At 40.5% G+C, this 21,751-nt stretch overlaps 1 protein-coding gene across 2 annotated transcripts in view; it reads right to left on the bottom strand.

Moving 5' to 3' along the window:
* The window catches only part of SLC30A9 (solute carrier family 30 member 9), an 82,818-nt gene extending 78,399 nt beyond the window's left edge, over window positions 1-4,419 (bottom strand). For both annotated transcript variants that reach the window (XM_039226988.1, XM_039226989.1), the window contains exon 1: window positions 4,147-4,419. In XM_039226988.1, the coding sequence (XP_039082919.1) occupies window positions 4,147-4,258 (112 nt within the window). In that variant the 5' untranslated portion in view covers window positions 4,259-4,419. The remainder of the gene's footprint in view (window positions 1-4,146) is intronic.
* Window positions 4,420-21,751: the final 17,332 nt, after the last annotated feature.

The raw sequence follows: 21,751 nt of genomic DNA, 5'->3' as shown, positions 1-21,751 counted from the left end.
ACATGGAGCCCAATGCAGAACACAGAGCCTGCTCGAGATTCTGTCTCCATCTGTCTTTGCCACTCTCCTGTCCCCACTCACGGGAGTGGCATATACTCTTACTGTACTTTTTTTCTAGCTTTACCTAGTAGTACAAGAGTAGTCAGATCACTAAATATCATTCAAAATGGATTTTTTTAATGTTGTATATATCATCAGTGCATAATAAAGGCACCAATATATTTGTTTCCAACTCTTCATAACTAAAAATGTTACCAATTTATTACAATGTATAATGAATTTCTGTACACACTGTTTATACCTGTCTGCTTTTTTCTTTAAAGTAAATCATTTTAAATAGAATCAGTCAGAAAGTATAAAAAGTTCTTTTTTTTTTAATGTTTATTTTGAGAGAGACAGGGAGCAAAAGCAGAGGAGGGGCAGAGAGAGGGAAAGAGAGAATCCCAATGAGGCACCTGGGTGGCTCAGTCAGTTATGTGTCCAACTTTGGCTCAGGTCATGATCTTACTATTTGTGGGTTTGAGCCCCGCATAGGGCTCTGTGCTGACAGCTCAGAGCCTGGAGCCTGTTTCAGATTCTGTGTCTCCTTCTCTCTCTCTCCCCCCCCCCCCCAACTAATGCTCAGTTTCTCTCTCTCTCTCTCAAAAATAAATAAACATAAAAAAATTTTTTTAAGTACAAAAAAAAGAATCCCAAGACATGGGGCTGGATCTGATGAACCTTAAGACCATGACCTGGATGCTCAACCAACTGAGCCACCCAAGCAACCCTAAAGTTTTGTTTTTTTTTTAATGTTTATTTATTTTTGAGAGACAGCATGAGCAGGGGAGGAGCAGAGAAGGAGACACAGAATCTGAAGCAGGCTTGAGGCTCAAAGCTGTCAGAACAGAGTCCAACAAGGGTCTCAAACTCAGGAAGCACAAGATCATGACCTGAGCCGAAGTTGGACACTTACTAGACTGAGCCACAAAGGCACCCTTAGTGTTTTTTTTTAAGTGTTTATTTTTTTAATGTTTTTATTATTTTTGAGAGAGAGAAAGAGAGAGAGAGAGAGAGAATGAGCAGGGGAGGGTCAGAGAGAGAGACACAGAATTCGAAGATAGCCTCCAGGCTCTGAACTAGTTGTCAGCACAGGGCTCAAGGCAGGGCTCGAACCCACGAACCGTGAGATCATGACCTGAACTGAAGTCGGACACCTAACCAACTGAGCCACCCAGGCACCCCAGTGTTTATCTATTTTTGAGAGAGCATGAGCAGGGGAAAGGCAGAGAGAGAGGGAGACCGAGGATCTGAAGCAGGCTCTGTGCTGACAGCAGAGAGCCTGATGTGGGGCTAGAACTCACAAACTCATGACCTGAGACTTTTCAGATGCTTAACCGAGCCACCCAGGTGCCCCCTTTGTATTCTTTTTATACAAAGAATAACTAACTTCCAAAACACTGTTCAACTGTATGTCCCAATCAGTAGTAAGAGAGTTCCTGCTTTCCTGTACCCTCAGTATGAGACATCATTATGAAAAACTTAGTCAATTTGTGACAGGCCATGAGTAGCAAATTCTTAAACTTATATATCTATGCTTATTGGTAAGTATGGTACATTTTGGCACTTTTATTGGCCACCTGAACTCCTTTATGAACTCTTCATTCATTTACTTTGCCCACTTTCTTTACTGCAAGATACACTGGTTTGTAAAAATTCTTTATAAATTAGGGATACTAACTTTATAATTGCAGTGTTCAACACAGTAGTCATTGTTCATTGCGCACTTGAAATGTGGCTATTCTGAACTAAGATGTGCTAAATTTAAAATGCACACTGGACTTCAAAGATTCAGTACAGAAAAATAATGTAAAATACCTCAATTTTTATCTTGATTACATATTAAAATATTTTGAAAATCCTGGATAAAATATATTAAAATTGGGGTGCCTGGGTAGCTCAGTTGGTTAAGCGTCTGACTTCAGCTCAAGTCATGATCTCATGGTTTGTGGGTTTGAGGACCTCATTGGGTTCTCTGCTAGCAGCAGAGCCCTGTTTCGAATCCTCTGTTTTCTCTCTCTGCCCTTCCCCCCCACACACACACTCTCTCTCAAACATTAAAAAAAAAACAAGAACTAAAATATATTAAAATTAACACTGTTTTTTACTGTTTCACATATGGCTATGAGACAAATCAAGATTAGATACATGGCTCAATTATCTTTCTTTTAGACAGTGCTGCTCCAGAATATTGTTTTCCTTTTCACCTTTAAACTGAGCCTTCAGTATACAGGCATTTCTCACTTTTAAGTATACACATAAGGCAACTGTTTCCCTTAAGGCTTCCTTCTCTCTGTATCCTCTGTAAGTTTTTCCTCCGCCACACAGGAATTTTAGAAGCATAAACTTTCTTGACAAAGAAAAATACGTTTTTAGAATTTTTTCCCAAAAATTCTTCAAATATCCTTTTATTCTTACATGCATCCAACTTAAATAGTACCCTTTTTCTAAATGTGTTTTTTTTTTAATTTTACCATAATGATTGTCCTTTTAAAAATTGTTTCAGTATTTCTGGAACTAAATTTTCACAAAGAAGGCTATTTTTAAAACCTTTATACAATTTTTTAAGTGTGAAAACACATTTTAATTTCCTGGTGATAAACATCCAAAGAACTTTGCAAACTCATTCTAACTGATTAAATAGGTATTATTATCTGTGGTTCAAAGATGGATGAGACAAAGAATACATAATTTTGGACATGATGACAGTTACAGAGAATAGGGAGTACAAATTACACAACTGCAAATCCTTTCCACCAACACTTAAAGGGCAGTTTAGACTAAATTTAATAGCCAATATACCTAATTTAAGTGTAAAATGCCAAAATTGCTTGGCAAATAGAATCAACTAATGCTAGAAGGCTTACTTGGGGATTGTGGCGTAAGGGTGTAATCAGGTGATTCATTTCGTTCGTTAGGGAACCAGCTTTATTGCCAATATAGAAAAACTCAACTTCTCTATCACCACCAAAAAGCCCCAAGAACAGTGATGTTAAAATTAACTCTTCTGAAATTTTAAGAGACAACTTATACATTCATTGCAAATAAAAGATACTAATATATTCTAATTTACCTGCACAGCATAGGTATGGCTTTAAGGTATACTCTTACAAACCTGAATAACTGGACTCAAGTTCTAATTTCTCTGAGGTCACAAACATGCTACAAAGTTCTTCAAACATGAATTTTTGGGAAATGTTTCTGTAGGTCCTCTGCATACTCAAGAATCTGAGGAATGAGACTAGGGGTGGATACGGTTCTGTGATTTCCCTCTTCGTTCCTATCAGTTCTCAAGCTGGAGCATGTCAAGCTATGGCAAAAACAAGCCTCACTAAAACTTACAGGTTCAATGCTATTTTGGAAACTGGGGGACCATTTAAATTTGAGTCCGAAATGAGTGCCGAAATAGAGGGATAAAAATTCGCGTCAACCACATTTTTCCGAGTTACAGTTCCGGTACACACGTTTTCACCAAAAAGGTTGTTCAACGGAATTGAAGGGTTCTTTTCCTTTTCAGTCTCAAACTGGGCTCATTCAATGACTGTGGCACGGTCATACGCTCATATTTAAGAACGATTCGTAAATAATGAGGACACACACACACACACACACACACACACCAGCCCTGCCTACTTTCAGGAAATTTAAGAAAAAGAGTTGGGAATTTGGGAAAAAGAACAGGGCAAGAAAATCTAGTCGGCCAAAAGCGCTCAATGAAAGGGAACGGGTGAGCTCGAAAAACCTTGGCACGCTGGGGAGTCAGCAATTTCTCACTGCCTGAAGGGAAAGAGATTGTCGCCGGGGGACGCCGCGATGCACACGGAGCGTTTTATTTGGTACAAAGTGGCTGGCTTCATGGATGCGACCGGGCCCGAGCGCCCCCCGCAAGTTTCGGCGGGGGCCGTGCTAGAGGCATAGGCGAAACCAGGGTCTGGGAGACCCGTCCAGGGCCCCCGCGAGCCGCTTAACTGCAAAAGCGGCGACGCGGAAGAAGCCGATGGGGCTGGGGAAGGGCAAGCGGGCGAAGTGCCCGAGGCGAAGCGCCGAGCCCGGCCTGGTCCTCCAGGCCGGCTGCCGCGGAGCCGGCGGCCGGGCCGGTACACTCACCCTGGCGCTCGTTGCAGCCGTGGGCCGCCGCCCTGCAGCGCAGACGGAGCCGGCACAGGGAAGACCAGCTACATCTGTGGGCCGCAGTGGCGGCGGCCAAGCCCGGCAACATCCTGGCGGGGCGAAGGCCCCTATTCGGACACCACCTCCTGCCTCCGCGACGCCTCCAGCAACAACTGACTCCATAGACCGGACACCTGCTAATAGCCACGCCTGCGCCGCCACAGGCGGCCCCAATGACCGGGAAATGGTAACCTCATTTAGCGTCGCGGATCGCGCAGGCAGCGGAAGTGACGTCTAGCGGAGCGCGAATCCAGAGGCCGGGGCTTCGTGGACGGTGACGCAACGGCCGGGGCGGGGCGGGGCGGGGCTTCGGTATCCTCCCGTTTCTCCTCCGTCTACAGACGCGTCAGCTGGAAGTTAACGCGAGTCGTTTGCATCTTAACAGCTAGGAAAGCGTTGGGAGAAGTGACAGGACCTTTTCAGGCGTCTGCCTGCTTCTATTTTCTGAGCCTCCAAACCTGGGCCATGCTGTTGGACGTGGGAAGAGAGGGGGGAAGGAAGGATGGTGGCCTGTTTAACCTCTCTGGAGCCTTGGATGTGCCCGAGCCGCGGCTAAGGTGCCGAACTCATTACTTTAAACCTTGCCCGAGTACGTCGTTCTCTTCGAACACACCACTGTGTAGCCAGAGCACATGAAGGCAGGTACTTGCCTTACCAATCTCTGAACCTCGGATTCTCGTGTGCAGTGTAATAAAAGACTTTCATATGTTCACGATGGGTAAAGGGAGATGTGCAGACATGGGAACAGGAGTCAGTCGGCTTCTAGAGAGACCGGAACAGTATTCACCACGGTGTTAACCTCTGAGGTGCTCATTCAGATCTTAGCTCAAACTCAAGAGAGGCTTTCCTTGACTACGCTGGCTGGGGTAGGGCTGGTTATTCTCTATCCGGTTGCCTTGTATACTTTTCTTAAAAACGCTTATCACTATTTGAAAGTATCTGTAAAGTTATTTTTTTAAATTATTTATCAGAATAGAAAATAAGCATCATGGATTCTTGGGTTTTCTACCTTGCTGTTTCCAAGGGGGTAAAACAACAGCTGGCACAGCAAACAAGAGTATGGTCGTTTGTTTCGAAATCAATCTGAGTAGCTTAACTATGTTCCTGCAAAATAGCTCTCTCCAAGGGAAGTAAATTAGTTTGTTCCTAATTTTGAGAGAATCTACAGTCTTTTATACTAAATGAGATAAATATAACTAGATTAGTAAAAGGTCACAGTGAGTAATTTATCACAAGATAAGCAAATTTAAATTCTATGGCAAACATAGTTTAATATATTAAGGTTAAATATTCACAACTTTAAGATTACTAAAAAATCAGATTACTGGAAAGTTCTTATCTCTTTGTCGATAGATTTTAACATTCAACTCCATGATACAAAATACATAAAGGCTTAACTCTAACTTTATAGTAATTGTATGTAAATATCCATTCACCTTTGCTATAATGCTAACCTGCTTTGGATTTCATGAAGTAGCCCCTGGTTTCTTAACGTGGGTACTGTATTAATTTTGATAAGCCTCCAAAACCTTGACTTGCCAAATAAGTTTGAAGAATAAAGCAGATCTTGCTGTGTTATCTTGTTTAACCCTCACAGTGCTGGATCAAATAAGGTCTCCGTGGACTTGGATTAAGGTACTTGCGTAGCAGTGCCTGGGTGGCTCAGTCGGTTGGGCTTCCAGTTCTTGATTTCCACTCAGTTCATGAGACTGAGAGGGGCACTTTGCTGACAGCTTGGGATTCTCCTCTCTCTGCCCCTCCCTGCCCAAGCACATGTGTGCACTCTCACTGGCTCTCTCTCTCTCTCAAAATAAGTTAACTTAAAAAATAAAATACTTCTGCAGCTGTCTTAGTGTTTACACCTTGGTGTTATATACAATGATACGTTTTCATCACATACTTGTCCTGCTGGACACTCTTCAAAATTTCCCCAAGTGCTGAAAATTGTGGAAATGTCAGTTTTAGAGTTCCTTACTGGAATCTCCTTTGACCCTAAGTTCTTTTTTTGTTATTATTCATTTCTAGGAGAGAGAGAGAGAGCGCGCGCGAGCAGGGGAGGGTCAGAGAGAGAGGGAGACACAGACTCCGAAACAGGCTCCAGGCTCTGAGCTGGCAGTCAGCACAGAGCCCGACGCGGGGCTCGAACCCACGAACAGCGAGATCGTGACCTAAGCGAAAGTTGGTCGCCTAACCAACTAAGCCACCCAGGCGCCCCTGACCCTAAGTTCTTTGAGAAATCCCATGCTTTGCAGACTCTGCAGTAGGAAGGCAAAGTACGAAGGGCTACCAAGAGACTTTGCCTTACTGCTGCACCTCAGACACATTCGACAGCTGCCTATATGTACTAAACGGGGTAAGACTCCAACACCATGGAGCTTATTTCCTATCTGAGGAGATAGAAAGTTTTAAAATAAACATGTAATTTCAAATAGTGATATTAGTAGAGATGCCTGACTGGCTCAGTTGGTACAGCATGTGACTCTTGATCTCAGGGTTGAGTTCAAGCCTCACATTGGGGGTAGAGTTTATTTTTAAATAAGAGTGGTAATATCAATCATTTGCTAATTGCCACACCCTCTGTGTGCACTATCTTATTCATAACACCTAAGTAAGCTGTAGATGAGGAAACTAAGGCACAGATCTTGCTTATTTTTTTTTTAATTTTTTTAATGTTTTATTTATCTCTAGGAGAGAGAGGGAGACAGCGTGAGCAGGGGAGGGTCAGAGAGAGAGGGAGTCACAGACTGAAACAGGTTCCAGGGTCTGAGCTGGCAGTCAGCGCAGAGCCTGACGCGGGGCTCGAACCCATGAACCGGGAGATCATGACCTAAGCGAAAGTCGGATGCTTAACTGACTAAGCCACCCAGGCGCCCCAGAGATCTTGCTTTTAAGCACCACACTTTACTTTCTAAGTCAATGAGTTTTCTCCTTTGGAAGAAAATACAAGGTCTTTCAAGCTATGAATGTCAACATTGTCTTTTGTTTTCTGAAATATAAGTTGAGAGCATCTCCCCAGGTTTTATGTATGACCAACATGGTATTAAGTTTCAAAAAAATAAACTGTGAGTTTTGGGCTGCCTGGGTGGCTCAGTCGGTTGAATGTCCGACTTCGGCTCAGGTCATGATCTCATGGTTTCTGAGTCTGAGCCCTGCTCTGCTGTCAGCGCAGATCCCACTTCAGATCCTGTCTCCCTCTCTCTCTGCCCCTCCCCCACTCACACTCTCTCAAAAGTAGGCATTTTAAAAAAATTTTTTCATGAGAATTTGAGATATAAGTAGACGCCTAAATATAGGTAACTGTTAAGTCAGATAGATGGAAACAGATATAGGAAAGAAGTGTCATTTGATTATTACCATACACAACGCCTGCAAGGTTTTCCATTAACTCTGAAGAAGTTCCTACATCCTTCAGAAATTTGTTGTAACTAAGCGACTGTTCCTTGGTTTCATCTTGCCTATAGCTTTAGGAAACAGTGATCTGAAACAAACTTGACCGTTTATGTGGAAAATTGACTTAGATAATCCATTAGAAGATAAAGCGAGTGGTTCTATCATGAGGCATACCAAGAACACAAGTTTAATTTTGAACACATATATTTATTGGCATCATGTTGCTTTTTGCCTGCAGGATTGAGGGAGGAGGGAGCTTGCCCACTTGACACTTAAAAATGAAAATGTTTTACATGTGGATAAAAGGAAGACTGTCTGGCCACACCCAAGGGTGTCATTCCCTGCTGTACAAGCATGGTCAGAAGCAATGTGAGTCTGCATATATTTTGCATGTATAGCAAACACTTGCATAAGAAAGCAAAATGTGAGGTTCATAGATTTCTGACCAGGCTGCTAATCCCCATCACCATTTTTCAGAGCTGCTGAGTGATTTTCCCAAGATCACTCAGCAAGAATGAGCTTGAACATGGAAATCAGACTCAGTCCTCTGACTCCAAATCTGTATGTGTGTGAGCATTGTAATAACAATTATTACATGAAATAACCATAGAGTACTCCATTTGCATTCAATAGATTCACCCTTTACTACTTCCATCCAGAAATAAGAATTTCTCCAATGTTGACCACATTCCTGGGCCCTCTTCTCTTCCTAGTCCTTACCTTCCGCCATGGAATCCTGGCTCCTTTCCTGAGGTTAGTGATCAGGGGATTATAGATATTCTTGTTAGGAAAATCAAATTACTAAATACTCCTGGGGACAGAGGAGACTGAAATGTTTGATAATCTTTATCCTTGAGAAAAATAAGCTGGGGACTGAGAGTTTGTAGACTTGGTACTTTTGGGGAGGGCAGCATGGGTGGAGAGAGTAAACTTCTTCCCCAAAGCCACAGATTTTCACCAAAAGAAAAATCTCATTAGGCTTTTAAAATTTTAACGTTTTATTTAGGTATAATACACAGAAGAAAGCACAAATCCTAAGGGCACGACTCTAAGGCTTTTAACTAGGGAACAAAGCTGTATTACCAGCACACAACATTACCTTATTCCCAGAAACTTCTCTCCTAGTCACTATCCTCCCACCCCTCAAGGTGGTGTGAATCCTAACAACAGAGATTAATTTTCCATGTTTGGGGACTTTATATGTTGTACACTATGTATTCTTTCATACTGCAGGTGAAAGTGTCTAGTTTCTTTACCTCAATATTACGTTTGTGGGATTAATAGTGTTATGTTCATTCTCACTGCTATATAACATCCCATTGTGTGAACAGCCTACCATTTACTCATTTTACTCCAGGTTAGCATTTTGGTAGTTTCAGTTTGGAACTATTCCAAATTATCACAGACATGCGTATGCATTTCTGATGGATATATACCCAGGACTAAAATTACAGGGTCACACAGTACACAAACTTCCAGCTTTAGCACTTACTAGCAATTTGCCAAAACAGTTCTACCAATTACCGATACAGACTCCCAGTAACAGTGTGGGTAAGTTCTGTTTGCTCATGACTGTACCAACATCTACTTTTTTTTTTTAATCTCATGGGAGGTATGGAGTGATATAGCACTGTAGTTTTAATTTGCATTTCTTGATGATAAATGAAGCTGGATACATTTTCAAATGTACATTGGCTATTTAGATATCCTGTTCATATCCTATTCAAGATGATTATTACCCACCTTTATTTTAGGTTGTCTGTGTTTTTCTTACTGATTTGTATGAACTCTTGATATATATATTCTGGAAACAAGTCCCTTGTTGGATATATGTATTACAAATATCATCTTCCACTCTGTGAGTTGTCTTACCATTTTTTAGTGGTGTCTTTGGGGAAAGCAAGTTCTTAATGTTAAATTATCAGTTTGTCCAAATTAGTAGTTAATATCTTTTGTGTTCTATTTTAGAAATTTGTACTTATGCTACGGTACTTGTAAAGTTTTGTAGTGTCTTCAAGACAAAGAAAGTGATATCTCCATCCCCATTTGGATGTTTGCTTAACCAGCAAGCCTGGTGATCTATCCCAGTGCTATAAATTTGGAGGCAATTTTGCGCACAGGTTGGGCGGAGGGTGAGGAGATGGTACATGGAGCAGAGAGAATTCCAATATATAGAGTTGGATCCTGTCTGATCCTACAGACCTCAAGTTGGGACCACAGAGAGTAAACGAGATTGAGACCTGTAGACCTGTCAGAGAACATGGGGCAACAGATATGAGTATATCAGATGAATGTACTTCACCACTGCCAGCCCCGAGTCAGCTGATGGATACAGCAAGTCTTAGAAAGAGCTATCAAAACACAGGAAGTTGCTTGGGATTTAATTTCTCCTCAATGGGGCCTGTTGGGAATCCCCATGTGTACTCACTGACAAGGAACTAGACGAGTCACCGTGACCTACAGAAAGGGGACAGCAACCTTGCCACATTCATGCACTTAAGGTATTACCTGTTTTCCTTGTTGAGCTCCTGACCGCACCACCACAGGAGGAAGCACACGAAACAGGTGTGTGTAAACAGAGTTGGAACCACAGTCTAGTCTACCCAGGAGAGGCGTGAGTGTTTTTAAATTAAATTAGGAGACTGATGTTTTAAATGAATAGGACTAAATCTCAGTACCTGGAATTCAGGGTCTAATAAATAGGGTTTTTAAATTTTTTTCTACCTCAAAACAATGAAGTTCGACAGAGTACCAAGCGCAGAAAATATGAAACTTTCAGGCACATGCCTCTTGAGTTGAGATTCTCAAACCGGTTACACAGGTTTGTCTCCCTAGTATCTTTAGACAGGGATTGTTTCTTACTCACCTTCAAGCTTTGGTGTCTAGTGTACAATATAGGGCATGGGACATATAATGCATGTGAGTGAGTGAACGCAAACTTTAAGAACTACATAACTTTTAATTCTCCTTTAGTTCATAGGCTTCTTCAGAGAAATAAGGAATTAAGGTTATTTCTATAAAATCTCTACAACTTCCACCCCACAGAGAGAACTTTCAGTCCACTTCTGTTTCTAATCAGCTCTCCTTCCCTCTCAATAAACATATACATAATTCTTCTAGGAGAAGTAAGTTTTTTCCCCTTAAATGTTACGTGACTTTGAGCTACATTACTGAAAGGCTCTGTTAGCCTCTAGAGTCCCTTCCCTCTCTTTTAGGAACTACGTGTTCTGTCCCCAGCACTCCACTCCATTTCCTCATCCATCTCCTCCCATTTCACCATAAATACTCTCCTAACTCTGGCCTTACCGTGTACCAGCTCTGTCCACGTCTGAAGCCACTTCCCCACTTCAGCATCACTTTGGGGAATCAGGGAGAGAGGAATGGGAGACAATATTTCCTACCTTCTGGCCTCAAATAGCTATACAAGTGGGGACAGGAAGCTGAAAAGATGAAAAGGGCCAAAGTCTTGCTCTGTTTTTATTCTTAGCCTGTTGTGAAACCGTCTTTCACCAAACGTTTCCTTAGCATGGACATGCTTCATTAGAGCTTCTTCGTCCTCCCCAGCTGTCATACACTTTCTCCTAATACCGCCAACATTCTTTTCTTGTCCTTGGATAGCTTGCCGAAAGTACTTTTGTCTGACATCTCTCTCTATCTATATAGACATCTATCTCTCTATATATCTATATATCTCTCTGTATATCTATCTCTATAGGTATCTATCTATAGATCTATATAGATATCTATATAGCTAGAGAGAGAGAGAGAAAGAGAAATCAGATTTCTATGAAACTTTACATTGATTATTTGCCCTTTCTAAAAATATCCAGACCTTGATGGTTTTTTAGCCCTAAAAAAAGGAGTTGAATTGAATCAATTCTGGCATTTTGGCTATGCCACATCAGAGCATAAGCAGCTACAGAGAAATTGAAAAAGGAAGAGGAGAATCCAGTCCCTGCCCTGTTTTCTGGTTAGAGAGGAGCAGACTTTGGAGAAGGGGAGCCACAGCATGCTCTGTAACAAGCTGAAAATATGCCCTTGGGAGCCGAGGCCTAAGCTGTGCCCATAAAATGGTAAACAAGCTTGACTGTGGCTCTGCCTTCTTCACAATAAGAAATAATTCTTTCACATTCTTCTACATACTCTTTTTTTAATGTTTTATTTATTTCTAGGAGAGAGAGAGAGAGAGAGAGCGTGAGCAGGGGAGGGTCAGAGAGAGAGGGAGTCACAGACTGAAACAGGCTCCAGGCTCTGAGCTGGCAGTCAGCACAGAGCCCGACGCGGGGCTCGAACCCACGAACCGCGAGATCATGACCCAAGCGAAAGTCGGATGCTTAACCGACTAAGCCACCCAGGCGCCCCTGATATTCTTCTACATACTTAAACAGAAATAGATTATAAAGAGCCAGGAGACTTTCTAAAGAACTGAGTCAAATGGAAGAATTTAAGAAATTGAAAAAAAAATGAAATAAAAATTAAGCAGCAAAAAAATTTTTTAAAAAGCTAACAGCATTTTACAAAGTGTCAAAAAAATAATTACCAAGCCCCACACAGCTGGGACAAATGAGCTGCAATCAGAGGCCAGAGTACAAAACATAATTATTCATTAACCTGGAGTGTAGGCTCTGCTACATGTTAGTTCACCAACTGAATTGTGCGCTAAGGACAGTGAATTCTACACTTAAATATCTAATAATGTGGCAGTGTCACTCCTGTCCCATACTTGCAAAAAATAGTAATTTTTAAAAAAAGTGGTTTGAAGAAGAGTGGTTAACTGGAATCAAGCCTAGTCCTAGAACCTAATATATTTGAATTGGGCACGACAGCAGGCTGCTACCTAAACTACTGGCCGAAGACAGCAGTTCTGGTTACAAAGGAAAAGCTCTGAGGCAGCCCAGGATTTTATGCTCTCACTGTTTTTCCTGATAATGGGGCTCACATCTTGTCTTTTCCATAAGTAGAGCATCAGATTGTTTACTCACTCCAAGAAGTACAGCCTCCAGCCAAGAAGTACAAGTTCATGATGGAAACCATCCTCCAGGCAATGGGTTTTGGCTGTTATTTACCAAGATGTGAAATGAGAAATGAGAAAATATGCAACTATCAGCTTAGAAACAAAATCGGGAATGAAGAAAAATAAATTTGAAAACAGATCGTTTAGCAGTTGCTAAATTCCAGCCATCCCAAAGTCATTGGCTGAGCACCCCCACCCCCAGGGTTCCTATGCCCACTGGCCTGCTCTGCCCACAGGTCCCTGGGCTGTCGGGGGGGTTGGGGGGAGGGGAGAAGGGGTGCTGACAGTGGCCCTGACCTTCCTTGCTAGAGCACACCTACCTCTTTGCTGGATTGCTCCTTCCAAGTATATGTGTGTGTTTGTACAGAACAGTTACTTGCCATGCTGGGGCAGTTTTAGGAATTACTTCTAATTAAAAAAAGAAAGAAAAGAAACAAATTCTAGATTAAAGATAAAAGTTTCTGTCTAAATTCAGTTCTCTTGACATGGAAATATTTTTATTAAATTCTTCTGCAATTTTTAAGGGTTTTTTTGGTTTTTTGGTTTTTTGTTTTTAGTAATCTCTATACCCACTGTGAGGCTCAAACCCATGACACCAGGATCAAGAGTCACACACTCTCCTGAGTCAGCCAGGTGTCCCTGGAATTTTTTTAAGGTAGATAGAGTTCAGTGCTAGTAAAAGACATTTATCATACTTTCTGTTTGCTCAGCATATCGTGGATGTAATTCCAGTATCTGGGATTATTCCAAACTTGTGAGTCCACCTCCCCAGGATAGAAAGCTGGAATTTGCTTTCCCAGGCTCCCTTGCAGCTAGAAGCCAAAGATGTGACAGAGACGTCCATTTGAAAAAAGTGACGGGAAAAGCAAAGCATCTCATGGAATACATTAGGGGCAAGGGAAGAGATGTGAGGCCAAGATACATGCAGCTTTCAGAGGTAGCAGGGACAGATGTTCTGGTGAGTGACCACACAATAGTGAAGACTGTCTCCCATGGAAACTGCATCATTCCTGGGTCTATAGCTTCCAAGCTTGATTCTCCACTTCCAGATTTTTTGGTTATCCAATATCCTTTGAAAAAGGATCCTTTTTATGTTTAACTAGGGTAGATTTTGTTTCAAACATTCAGCGTGTACTTACTGAGTACAATCTATGTTCTAGAAACTGGCTCTTAGCAATAAAACAAACAAGAACAGATTCTTATCCTAATAAAGCTCACACTCTGGTAGGACAGATGATAAAATAAATATATGATAATGCTATATGCCACATGATAGGCATCACAAGATGAGAAGTAACCTTGAGAAAAGTAAAGCAGGTAAGGAGAAGAAATGCCAGCGGTGAGGCGTGGCACATTTAAATAGGGCGGTCAGGAAAGGTCTGACCAAGATGACATTTGAATAAAGATCTGAAGGGGTAAAGAAAGGAATCAAATGGGTATCTAGGTCAGCATTCTAAGTAGAAGGGACACAAGGGGTACTTGTGCCCATGAGCAGGGGAGTACTTGGCACATTCCAGGAAGAGAAAGAAACCAGTGTGGCTGGAACACTGACCAAGGGGAAAGCAGCAGCAGGTGAGGACCGAGAGGACGGCGATCCAGTAGGTGCTGGCAGGTTACTGCAGGGGAAACACTGCAGGGTTTTGAGCAGAGGAGACCTGTACGATTGTTTGCTGCACTGAAAACAGACATATGGGAACGGGGTAGGTAAAAGCAGAAAACAAGAGAAAAGTGAGAAAGCTACTGTAACAAACGAGGTGAGAGATGAAGATGGTTTGGTCCATGGAGGTAACTGAGACGGGTAAAGAGAAACAGTCTGATTCTGGACATATTTTGAAGGTGTAACTGACACCATTTATTGACAGGTTGGTTTGGGAATATTCTGATGACTTAATGCTTCTGACATACATAACTAGCATATATAACTTTTAATGTGTGTTCTAAGAAACCAAAAGGCAGAAATATATGTGTTCTCAACTGTAGTAGTAGTGTAAACCCTCTAACATTAATACAGAGCTTTAGCATTAACACTATCTGATAGATGTAATGATGTACGTCATCATTACTATGCTGAAGTCACTTAAACCATGCTTTCAGTGGCGATGCCTGGCTGATCTCTTGATCAGCACGCAACTCTTGATCTCAAGAGTTATAAATTCAAGGCCCACTTTGGGTACAGAGATTACTTAAAAAGCTCAAAAAAATTTTTGTTTCAGTGCTTACTGTATGTAGGACATGGTAATTTGATAACATCACCAAAAACTTACATAGCACTAGAGTTTACAAAGCACAAAATACTAAGTTCATATGCTGTGGATAGAATTGTGTTTCCCCTGCCCCCTAACACCCCAAATTCTTATGTTGCAGTCCTAACCCCCAATGTGACTCTATTAGAAGACAGAACCCTTAGGAGACAATTAAGGTTAAATTATAAGGGCAAGCCCTAAGCCAAAAGGACTGGTGGGCTTATAAGAGGAAGACAAAGATATCTCTCGCTTTCTACACATACACACATCTGAACATACAGTGAGATGGTGGTTACCTACAAGCCAAGAGGAAAGGCCTCAGAATGAAATCTACCTTGCTGGCACCTTAATCTTGGACTTCCCAGCCTCCAGAAATCTGAGAAATTTTGTTAAGTCATCCAGTCAATGGTATTTTGTTATGGCAGCCTGACTAAACTAATACATCCTATTATGGAAAAGAAGGGTCATTTAATCTAGAACAGTCTTAATGCTGGCCAACTTAACATACACACAAAACCTCAAAGAATGTTCAATCCCAACTTTATTTTCAGGCCATGTAATCCAAATCACACAAAGTCCACATGCCAGCAGAGATAAGAGTCATTGTTTTATACCCTATTCAGCTGGCCCTCAAGCTCCATTCACAGGCATGGAGTGATACTCCAAGACTCTGGGGGAGCAAGATGTGCCAATGCCAAGTTCACCAGTGAATCCCTTACAGTCTCCTTCATCCCCTCAATACCTGTGTTGTCCAATAAACTGGGCACTAGTCACATATGGAAAGTAAGTATTTGATATATGGCTATTCTGAATTGAAATGTGCTATGAGAATAAAATATATACTGGATTTCAAAGACTTCATATGAAAAAAAGAATATAAAATATATTAATAATTATTAATAGTTGAATATTATTTTGGATATAGAGGGGTTAAATAAAACATTAAAAAATTAATTTCACGTTTCTTTTTACTGTTTTTAATGTGCTGCTAGAAAATTTAAAATTACATATGTGGCTTACATTTGTACTTTGCATTGTATTTCCATGGCTTCTCCATAGAGTCTTAGTCTTTTTTTTTTCTTTTTAAAGCAGGCAGCACACCCAGCATGGAGCCCGTTACAGGGCTTGAACTCAAAACCCTGAGATTAAGACCTGAGCCGAGATCAAGAGTTGCTTAACTGACTGGATCACCCAGGTACCCCTCCTACTCTTTTTTACATACTCGCTCTTTCCTTAGAATCTCCGCTCCATCCAGTTTTTCTTAGGTCCTGCCTCCAAAGGATGCTGTCAGTCTTTCCTGCTCCAACTACTTCTACTATTATTGAAGGCAGATTTCAGAACTTGAGTGTGCAAGAGGCAGAAGGAGAAAGACCTTATGGGTGTTTGACTCCCAGATAAAATATTGAACACAATCAGATCTTTCATCAATGCACTGATACTTTTTCTCCTTCACTATGTTAGGTAACATTATTTTTAAAACACCCTTCTAATAACGTATCCTAAAAATACAACAATCTAGGGGCAACTGGGTGATTCAGTCGGTTAAGTGTCCGACTTCAGGTCAGGTCACAATCTCACAGTTCATGAGCTCAAGCCCCACAACAGGCTCTGTGCTGACAGTTCAGAGCCTGGAGCCTACTTCAGATTCTGTCTCCCACTCTCTCTGCCCCTCGCCCACTCCCTCTTTCTCTCTCTCTCAAAAATAAACATTTAAAAAATTAAAACATTCTAGAAAATGGAAGGGAACGGCAGGGAAGAAAACTCTACCCCATCATACATACATTAATGATTTATGTCCTGTATTACTCCCTATTTTTCAAAAGAAAGAAGATGTCAAGTATAGTTAAATATATTACCCAAGGTCAAAGATCTGTATGAAGCAGTTACTACTGAAATCTGAGTTCTGGCCAGATTATGTGCTCGTACCATTTTGTCACAATTCATGTAACCTCTTGACAACTGAAAATTTTATAGAACCTGGGTAGGTGAGAAAATGGGAGGTGGTCATTAATACAAACACCAATGATTACTAAACACTACTTGGAAAATTATTATAGTTATTTTCTGTCTGGGATATAGTTAAGTGGGAAATCTTGTTACCTACTCAAGTTATTCAATGAAGTACTCCACAGAACTATTCTGAATTCTAGATGATGATGACAATGATGGCAAAAATGTTTTAAGCCCTCACATGTGAAGCACTGTGCTAAACACTATGCTGGAGCTCACTCTACCATCTCACAATGTATGGGGTCTTAGTAACCCCATTAAAAAATACATCTTTTAATGTTTATTTTTAAGAGAGAGAGAGAGGGGAAGGGAGAGAGAAAGAGAAAGAGAGAGAGAAAGAGAGAGCGTGCGCGTGCGCATAGGCGGGGGAGGGGCAGAGAGGGTGACACAATTCCAAGAAGGCTCCAGAGCCTGAGCTGTCAGCACAGAGCCCAACACGAGGCTCGAGCTCATGGACTGGGAGATCATGACCTGAGCCAAAGTCAGACACTCAACCAACTGAGCCACCCAGTGACCCCAGGAACCCCATTTTATAAGAGAAACCAATCACAGGGCTAAGAATTGACTGAAACCAGGTCTGTCAGGCTTTCAGAGGCCTAGAGCTTGGCCATGCTCTACTGCCTTCCAACGATAATGGTCTCATCTCCACGACTTCTAGGTGTCTCCCTTGGGATAAAAGAATGAAGTCATTCCCAATTTCTGGCAGATTCCTTAAAGAATTGTAATTCTGGGCCTCATTCTCTACATATTACAGATAAATTTAGTTTTGAACATTTCTTAGGCTATTTTTGCATCCTTCTTGTGCATTCATTTGGTATAGTTTACAAAGAGCATGTTTTAGAGAGAACTTTTAATCATTTACTGATTTTGGAGATGTACTTGTGGAGAGAGCTCTCACAATTCCAGAAGCTGATCTAATTTGCCTAGTCACAGCATTTTTACTTTCTGTACCATGCATAGAGCCTTTATATCCCTGGAATTGTAAGACTAAAAATAATAATAATAATAATCTAAATGTCAATATAAGACTTTGTATTTTAATGGGATGGGGGTGGGGGGATTCTCCTAACAGGTCCACCTTCTTTTTTGCCCAGAAAGGTGTTGACTTAAAACAGAATAAGGCAAGTTTTAACTAAACACGGACTCACCAAGAAGGATCTTGAAGGAAGTTTTTTAAATTCTAAGAGTCCCAGAGTCTCTTAAAAGTAAAAAGTAAAATGAGAAGCATATACAATGTAGCTATGTGTACAAACTGTTACAGTGTACAAATATGCTCACTTCAATCCTCGAAACGATTCTGTTGGTCACATTCTACAAATGAGGAAACAGAGGCCCAGGGAAACGAAGAGAATATCTAAAGATTATAAACACTTGTGGACTTTCTGACATTATTCCTGATGTATACATTTGCACCTCCTTGATCATGCTTTAACACTGAGCTGGTATATTGGTTGAATCCATCAACCAGAAAGAAACTGGATAGACAGTCATCCCGTTTCTAAGGGTCCTCGCCTCTCCACCTCTTCTTCACTCTAACCATCCCTTCTCCTCAATCTTTTCCTGTCCCCTGCATCCCATTAGGTTCCTATCTTTTTACTTACTTTTTTTAGTTTGAGAGAAGGGAGTAAGAGTTTACAAGATGAAACACTGTGTAAAGGCAAAATAGAGAACGCTATGAGAGAGAAGTGGGGGAGGTATTACTTTTGGAGGGTGAGGTTTTGCAGGGTAAATGCAACAGAACAATGAGGCCACTGCCAAAAGAAAGGTTCATGAAGGGTCTCGAGGTACTTAGAGAAAAATGGAAATTAAGACAAGACTAAGTTCAGAATACAGGAAAAAACAGGAGCATCTGAGGAATGATGGTTCATCCATATGGCTTCCAAAGGTGCTGGGGGATTTTCACTTAAGCTGAGCTCTAGGCCTCGGGGAGCAGTTCTTCCTCCTGGTTTGTCTTTTTGTACCTTAGACTAGTGGGGAAGGAACGAAGCCTTAGGCCACAAGGGGCCTGAGGTTCTTTTTCTCCCTGCTCGAGAGGTGCCCATTCTCCTTTCCCTTCCTAACTCTGGTCAAAACTGAAAACTGTTGGCAAGAGAGTATGAGTCTCACATGGCTCAAAGTTTAGTATTTTCTCTACCAAAAGGGATGTGGATCATGGACAAGGTCTGTAACAAGGATGAAACAAAGGAGAAAGAGATGGAGAAGGATCTCAGCAAAAAAAAAAAAAAAAAAAAAAAAGAGTTCTTGGGGTTAATGTGATCCGGCCCTATTTCACAGGGCAGGAAGTCTAAGAAGGTCTGGGACAGAGCCTTTCACTATTAAAGAGTGTACTGGCCAAGAAGACCACAAGCTGGTTGCCTATTGCTGAACTGGGTCCACAGTGTAAGACTGGGAGTGTTAAAATGTTTCAGCTTGAATGCCTTGAGGGGAACCAGGTGCCTTCCTGCTCAGTGTAGTCTTCCCATTTCTCCCAGCAGTCCTTCACCGACTTCATCAACTCGTCAGAACTCCTATATATGTTGGCATGCGTGGCATTATCCTTGCAGTGTATTTTCTTTGGGGAATAGTAAATACTTTGTTGAAAACCTGGGATCCTGGACATTTGTTTCTTTTTAAGAGCCTTGTTCAACATTCAGGGAAAAAAAAATCTTCAAAAGATTCTATGTGACTTTGCCCCATAATTTACAACCAGATTTACTAAGTAGTTAATTACAACCCAAACTGGCTTTGTATTTTCAAAGGGCTTTTTGTATATTCCAGTAATGGTGATGACAACAAAATGTAACAATACAGGGGATGGGCTAATCTTATCAATAAGATTATACAAAATGACACTAAAATACATAACCAGTGCTAAGTTCTACTGATGTCTGGCAGTGATAACATTATTTCAAGGAAAAAAACTTGAGTATCTGGTATAAATGGTTATGTAATGCTTTCTTTTTTCTTTTGGCATGGCAGGAGATCCATTTGTAAGAGAATCATTACTGATAACCCAAAAAAATGTTCATTCACTAGAAGTATATCTCCTGTTATGCCTGCTCAAAACTCTGAAGACCTGTGACAAGTGTCTATAATGACCTTCTGAGGTAGGGCAAATAGCAAATGCATGGAGGTACCTCCTAAGTATTGAATGATTTATTCTACAAATTTTAAAACAGAAAGAACTATATGAATAACCGTTACAATGGTACAGCCATGGGCTGCGCTTTCTTACACTATAAAGACTATAAAAATGCACATTCAGAGAGCATGGTCTGAATAAGGTTGTATTCTAATGATTTCCTTCACAAATTACCAGTCAGGAATTTTAGTTTCTCACTACTTAAACAGTAGTGTCTCTATTGTCTCATAAATATAGTGAAAAAATTCATTAGCTCACTTAGACATCTTGAAATAGTAATTATAGTAATTATTAACCAATGATTAACAGTCTACAAACTCTTTACAGCGTTGAAAGGTTGAATTCATTTGTAAGAAGCCCTTTATAATCTTAATTAGTGTTTAATGTAAAAACCAACTGGAAATAAAATCAGGAGTCAAGTTATGCCTCCCCCGTGTTTTTATTATATGCAAAATGAGAGCCATTAGAGTTTTGCAGAAAATTTGCCACTAGGGGGCAGTTGCTTGTAATCAAAGTAAGATTCTAATGTTTCAAAATTTGAGAATCTGGTAACTCCCAGTATATAGATGACAGAGTAAAAATAATTTTATTAATCTGCTTCAATGTTACTTGAGCATTTTAATGTCAAAGGGTTAAAAAAATACTGATGTTATTGAAAGCATATTAGTGCTATATAAACAGCTATAGTTAAGTAAGTACAGCCACAAAACCATTTTAGAGCAACTACAATGAACATAAAACCCAAGTAATAATAAAGCTTACAGATCTTCTGACTTTACAATATTAATGGGCAAAAACAAACAAAACCCTCTGGTAGGTTCTAATTATTAGAGTAAATGTTTAATTACTCCCTTCCAAAAAAAGATTTTATTCCCAGCAATATATCCATATAAAATTAAACTATTTTTGTAAAAGCTGTTTCTTTTTTAAAGACTTTTTTTTAAAATAACCTCTACACCCAACGTGGAGCTTGAACTTGCAACCCCAAGATGGAGAGTCACACTCTCCACCAAATGAGCCAGTCAGACACCCCTGTTCCAATATTAAGAAATGTTCTTTTGCTTTTTTTAAAAACTGATGACTGTCCTTGGGAAAGAGAAATATGGAATTCACATACAAAATATTAATTCAAAATAAGCCCAACAGTTCTATAAGCCCCAAAAGGAAATTTAGCTTTTTAGATAAGGGAGTAAGAAAGGGTAATTTCTAAATACTTCAGAAAATGAACTATATGCTTTGGATATTTCTAAACTGAACTGTAAAACATGAACCTGATAGTTCACAGCATCAAGGACTAATTTTTTAGATCAGAGAAACCAGCATATACAACTGTGTCTTTTAGGAGTCAGTGATGAGAAATATACATCTGTTTTATTCTAGATCACTGCCAAGTTTCAATTCTGTGTCTTGAGGGTTTTGGTTTGTTATTTAAATGAAATGGCCTATTACTCTTGGAATTTTTGGTCATGATTGTAGAGAACCAAATTTGAAGAATTCAACTGAAAAAATACTAAAAACTACTGACTTGTACAGTACTTCACTTAGTACAAGTAGTTTAAATTGCCACAAGAAATACTTGCCAATTCTACACACCTAGAAGGAAACTACATTCTTCTATGTTATCATGTATTGATTTAGAACTTTGGCTATGTTGCATACTGTACATAGTTTTAGGGTTATATAAGTAATCTATCTACTAGGCTATAGATTTCACTACACAAAAAAGTACAGAAGCAAGCAAACAGATTAGAGAGCCACTATAAT

The sequence above is a fragment of the Hyaena hyaena genome, unplaced genomic scaffold (assembly GCF_003009895.1).
Source record: "Hyaena hyaena isolate Hyena2069 unplaced genomic scaffold, ASM300989v1 scaffold_24, whole genome shotgun sequence".
Taxonomy (NCBI): Eukaryota; Metazoa; Chordata; class Mammalia; order Carnivora; family Hyaenidae; genus Hyaena; species Hyaena hyaena.
Note: the sequence above shows the minus strand (reverse complement) of the source record. Positions and strands in the feature narration are given on the sequence as shown.